Raw genomic sequence first — 5213 nt, 5'->3', positions numbered from 1 at the left:
ACCCAAGTTTCCACCAATTTTTCTCACTCGCTCTCTTTCGTCCCAACCAACAATTTTACCCCCCAACTTCACTACTGACCAATTTGTCGCTGGAGCCCCGGAATGGGCTTTATCGCTGGTTGGCTACTCCATCGGGAAACGCCCTTTCTATGAAGCCCTTCTAGCGACGATCAAAAAGACATGGCAGCTCAAAGGAGAACTTTCCCTCCTCACCATGGACGACGGTTTCTTCTTGCTCAAGTTTACCGCACTTGAAGACTATGAGCATGCATGGACAGGGGGCCCTTGGTTTTTCTTCAGGAAGCCATTCATTCTGCAGAAATGGAGTCCAGACTTTGTTCCTAAGCGCGAGGAATTTCCTTCCATACCTCTCTCGGTTAAAATCTTAAACTTGCCGCTTTCTCTTTGGACACCGGAAGGTATTTCTAAACTTGCTAGTTGCATTGGTATCCCTATAGCTGTAGATGCTCTTACAGCGGCTAAAACCCGTCTCACATTCGCGCGTGTATGTGTGCAAGTTACTAGCTCTTCCCCTTTACCTGAAGAAATCTTCTACTCTGTTGATGGCAAAGTCACCCCGCTTCGTGTGGCCTACGACTGGAAACCTGAACATTGCTCACAGTGCGGTTCTATTATGCACCCCCCCACTCTCTGCCCTAAAGACCCCATTTTGAAAACTACTGTCAACACCCAGCCCAGGGGACGTAGCTCCAGTAGGAAACCCAGACCATCTCCTCCGCCCAGACTCAATATTCCAAAACCCACACAGCCTCTCAAGGTGAACAGCTTGGTCACCACTCTCATACCCACTCAAATTCTCACTAACAATAACACTGTTGGCCCAATTCTTCCTAACTTGAATTCACCCTCTGGTGAAGTGCAGGAAAATCCCGAACCCTCATTCAAAACCAAAGACCCCCCACCCATAAACACAGCCAATAAATTCCAAACTTTAATCGACCTTGATAAATCTGATTAGGTCCAACCTCAAAGTTCAATTCAGGGCCCAATCCTCAGTAACATGGCCAATGCCAATACTGAAAGTACCAATCTCATACTCAATCACAACAGTCCACCCCACACATCTCCCCGCAACCATCAACCTAATATTCCTTCAACTTCAAATGATACAAGCAGCTCCACATCCAATACTCCAAAAGCCCAACATACTAGCAATCAAAATCAAAAACAAACTAGAGGCAAGACCGGAAAAAAGCCTCTACCCCCAACAACAAAGTCCAATGACCCTTTCCAATTTTGCAGCATGGAATATTCGCGGGTTTAACAACCCTGTCAAAGTCAAAAGCTGCAAAAATCTTGTTCAATCCCACAATCTTGACCTCCTCTTTATCCTTGAAGCTAAAATAACCCTTAATAATCTCCAAAATGACTGGTTCTTGGCTAATCATCAAATTTTTCCAATAGAAGGTAATTGTGACAATTTTCAGGTTTCCAATCCGGGTCGTATTTGGGTTAAGTGGAATAAGGGCGCCTTAAACTTTGCCCCTCTTTTTGTGACTAATCAACTCATACATGGCACTATCACCACTAATGCTAATGCAGCCTGCACTATTACTGCTGTTTATGCTAGTAAATCTTATTCTGAGAGGCAATCTCTATGGAATGATATCCAAAAGTTGGCTGGTTCTATTAATTCCCCTTGGGCTATTTTGGGGGACTTTAATTGCTGCCGCGAGCTGGAAGAAAAAATTGGGGCACACCTTTGACAGTCTCTAAGATGGGAGATTTCAATAATATGGTTTTCAATGCTGGGCTTTATGATCTTTCCTCTGTCGGGCACTATTTTACTTGGCATAATCAGCAGCCTCAAAATCCAATTCACATTAAACTAGACTGTGTTCTAGTCAATGACAAATGGCTCTACTGTTTTCCCAGCTCTTTCTACAAAATTGCAGACCCGGATTGCTCTGATCACTCCCCTCTCATCCTAACTTGCTCCACTGACAACAAACGTGGCCACCGCTTCTTATACAAAAACTACTGTACCAAGTTTCTTGAATTTTGGGCTTGCCTTTTGGAGGTTTTTTCTCAAACCAATGAGAGTAGCCCTCTAAGCTCCTTCAACTTCAAACTCAAAACCTTGAAGAATGCTATGAAACACAAAAGCTGGACCAATGCTAACCAGATTCAAAGAGACATTGATAACCTCAAGGAACTTCAGCACTCTGTTATGTCTCAAATTCAAAACAAACCTCTTGATCCTATCTTGAATGGCAAGCTCAACCAAATTAATTCAAACCTTGGTTTTTACCAGGATGCACTCTCTAGATGGATTATCCAAAGAGCCAAGATTAAATGGCTTACCCATGGTGAAGATGATTTGAAGTTTCTCTATTCCAAAATCAACATCACCAAAAACTACAATAGGATCAAGGCTATCTCAAATGACCAGGGCACATATACTAAGCATGCTGACATTGCCAGCGTTTTTATAAATCACTACAAGAATCTCTTCAATACTACTGCTTCCAACCACTTGGCATCTGACATTCCTGCTGGGAGACTGATCCCAACTCACCTCACTTCATCACTCATTGCTCCGGTTTCTAGGGAAGAGATTAAAAACATAGTTTTTTCTGGCAATTCTAATACTGCCCCTGGCCCCGACGGCTTCACATTCGACTTTTATAGATCCACTTGGAATGTCTTATAGCATCAACTTTGTAGAGCTGTCACTTCTTTTTTTACCACTGGTTTCATGCCTAATCAGATAAAAGCAACTGCTATTGCCCTCATCCCAAAGCAAACTCATGCTACCAGTGTCAAAGACTATAGACCCATTGCTTTGTGCAATGTCATTTACAAAATCATTGCTAAAATCATTGCAAATAGGATAAAGTTGGTGATGACGCACATCATCCACCCTAGCCAAGGTGGTTTCATTCACAAAAGAATTATTTCTGATCATATTATTTTGGCAACCGATATACTTGGTAGGTTTAACCTTAAAGCCAGCCACAAATACTTATGTGCCAAGTTTGACATTACCAAGGCTTTTGATATGGTTTCTAGAGACTTTCTCTACAAAAGATTAGAAGATAAAGGATTTCCTAGCTTGTTCATTTCTTGGATCAAAGCTTGCACCTCCAATGTTCACTTTTCTATCTGCATTAATGGGGTGCTTGAGGGCTATTTTAACTCTACTTCGGACATTAGGCAAGGCTGCCCCCTTTCACCCTACCTCTTTGCTATCATAATGGATGGTTTGTCCTCTTTATTTGAATGTGCTACTGCTAGCAACTCTCTCCAGGCTATCAAAGCTGGTAGGTGTGAGGTTTCCCACCTTATGTTTGCTGATGATCTCTTAGTGTTTTGCAAGGCCACTGTGAGAAATGCCCACGCCATTAACTCCATTCTGGATGATTTTGCTACTGTCACTGGTCTCCATGTGAACCCTCTTAAAAGCTCTATTCTGCTCTCTAAGAACACTTCGGCAGCTGATGATATCTGTAATATCCTTAATATTGAGCAATCCTTTGCGCCTATTAAATATCTGGGCTTACCTATTTTCTATAGGAAACTGAGACTAAGTGACTTTAACCCTCTAATTCAAAGAATTACTTCTCAGTTAGAGGGTTGGAAAGCAAAAATGCTATCTTTAGCTGGGCATGTGCAGTTTATTGAATTCACTATCTCTAACACGTTGGCATACTGGATTCGTGGCTCTATATTACCCAAAGGTTGCTGTAAGCAAATCTCTAGGTTATGCTCTAGATTTACCTTTTTTGGGAATATTCAAGAGAGGAAGCTTGTAACTGTGTCCTGGAGTAAAACTTGCTGTCCCAAAATTAATGGGGGACTTGGTATCCCTTCTATCAACTCTCTTAAGCATAGCTATGCTTGTTCTATCATTTGGAGATTCTTAAATGCTGATTCTCTCCTCTTTTCCTGGTGGAGAGCTAATTATCAATCTTTTTGGAAGCCTAAGATCAAAAGCAACTCTCATTATTGGGACTATTTATGTGTTAAAGCTAATGAGATCAAAAACAACCTTACTCTCTCTGTTAATGCTTCCAGCAACCTGTCTTTCCTTTGGGATCCTTGGTGCTGGGGCATTTCCGTGGCTGATCATTTGAAGAGCATGAACAACACTTCCAGTTACTCCTCTCTCTTTGACTGTACTCTCTCACAGCTCATTTTAGCTGACAACTGGAACCTACCTCATTGTTTGGATATCCATATGGCTGCTGTTATTCATTCTGTTCCTATTGAATCCTATTCTGAGAACCACCTCTGGAACAACAAGCAAAATCCAACCTTTAATGACTTTAATTCTCAGTTTTATGAAAATCTGAATGTGGTTCCTTGGCATAAGTACATTTGGCATAAGCACAATGCTCTCCGTTTCACGGTTTATGCTTGGTTGATGTTTAATGGGGGCTTAAAAACAGCGATGTCCTTGCTGTTCGGGGTATATCGGTCCCAAATACCTGCTATTTTTGTCACATTGATAGGGAGTCTATTACTCACCTATTTTTTGAATGTTGTTACACTTTTGACATTGCAAGAGCTCTTTTCCCCTGGTTGCATAATCTCTTTATGAGGACAAATTTTCATCAGGTTTTTGATAGCATTTGTGAGCAAGGTTTTATTGCTAAGACTAAAAACCAATACCTTCTTATGGCTGCTGCCTCGATTTACTTTATTTGGAGAGCTAGAAATGACAGATTATTTGGTGGCATCATTGACAGCAAAGACACTATTATTGCTAAAATCAAGAAAGCAGTGATGTTAAAAAATCTGAGATGGAAACAGTAAACCTATATGCTTTTGGGCTCTGGGGTGTTTCTATGGCACCGATCGTTTCAATGCGGTCTTTCTTTCTGAAGCCTGGTGGGTGCTTCTTCATTGCTCAGGAGGTGCTGTTCATTATGCTGGAGGCTGAGAAAATTTTTGACAGGACGATGATGAACGCTGATCTGGTTTCAGCTGCCCCTTGGATGGTCCTCTGGGCAACCAGGGGCTATGCTCATATCAAGACCAAAACGTATTTTTGACCCTTTTCGAGTACTGAGCATTTTCTGAGTCCTTAGCTTATTGCCCAACTGTCCTTTTTGCTTCATTTCTCTTTAGAATTGTATTTTCTCTTCTTTAGAATCCAAAATCTCTTTTTGTTGTTTGAGATTTTGGATTATAGTTTTGATTTCCTTACTTACATGTAATCGATTTAGCAATGAGATGGGCTGCTAGCC

General features: G+C 41.5%; 2 protein-coding genes across 2 annotated transcripts in view; both read left to right on the top strand.

Annotated features, from left to right (window-relative positions):
• LOC110100195 overlaps positions 1–979 on the top strand; it is a 1314-nt gene extending 335 nt beyond the window's left edge. Inside the window, exon 2 of the mRNA XM_028692860.1 lies at positions 8–979. Within this exon, the coding sequence (XP_028548693.1) occupies positions 8–979 (972 nt within the window). The remainder of the gene's footprint in view (positions 1–7) is intronic.
• A 759-nt stretch (positions 980–1738) lies between these two features.
• Positions 1739–2674, top strand: LOC110100194. Its single transcript, XM_020827615.2, has one exon. The coding sequence runs from the start codon at positions 1739–1741 to the stop codon at positions 2672–2674; it is 936 nt and encodes a 311-aa protein (XP_020683274.2).
• The last annotated feature ends 2539 nt before the right edge of the window (positions 2675–5213 follow it).

The sequence above is a fragment of the Dendrobium catenatum genome, unplaced genomic scaffold, assembly GCF_001605985.2.
Source record: "Dendrobium catenatum unplaced genomic scaffold, ASM160598v2 fragScaff_scaffold_173, whole genome shotgun sequence".
In the NCBI taxonomy this organism is placed as follows: domain Eukaryota; kingdom Viridiplantae; phylum Streptophyta; class Magnoliopsida; order Asparagales; family Orchidaceae; genus Dendrobium; species Dendrobium catenatum.
Note: the sequence above shows the minus strand (reverse complement) of the source record. Positions and strands in the feature narration are given on the sequence as shown.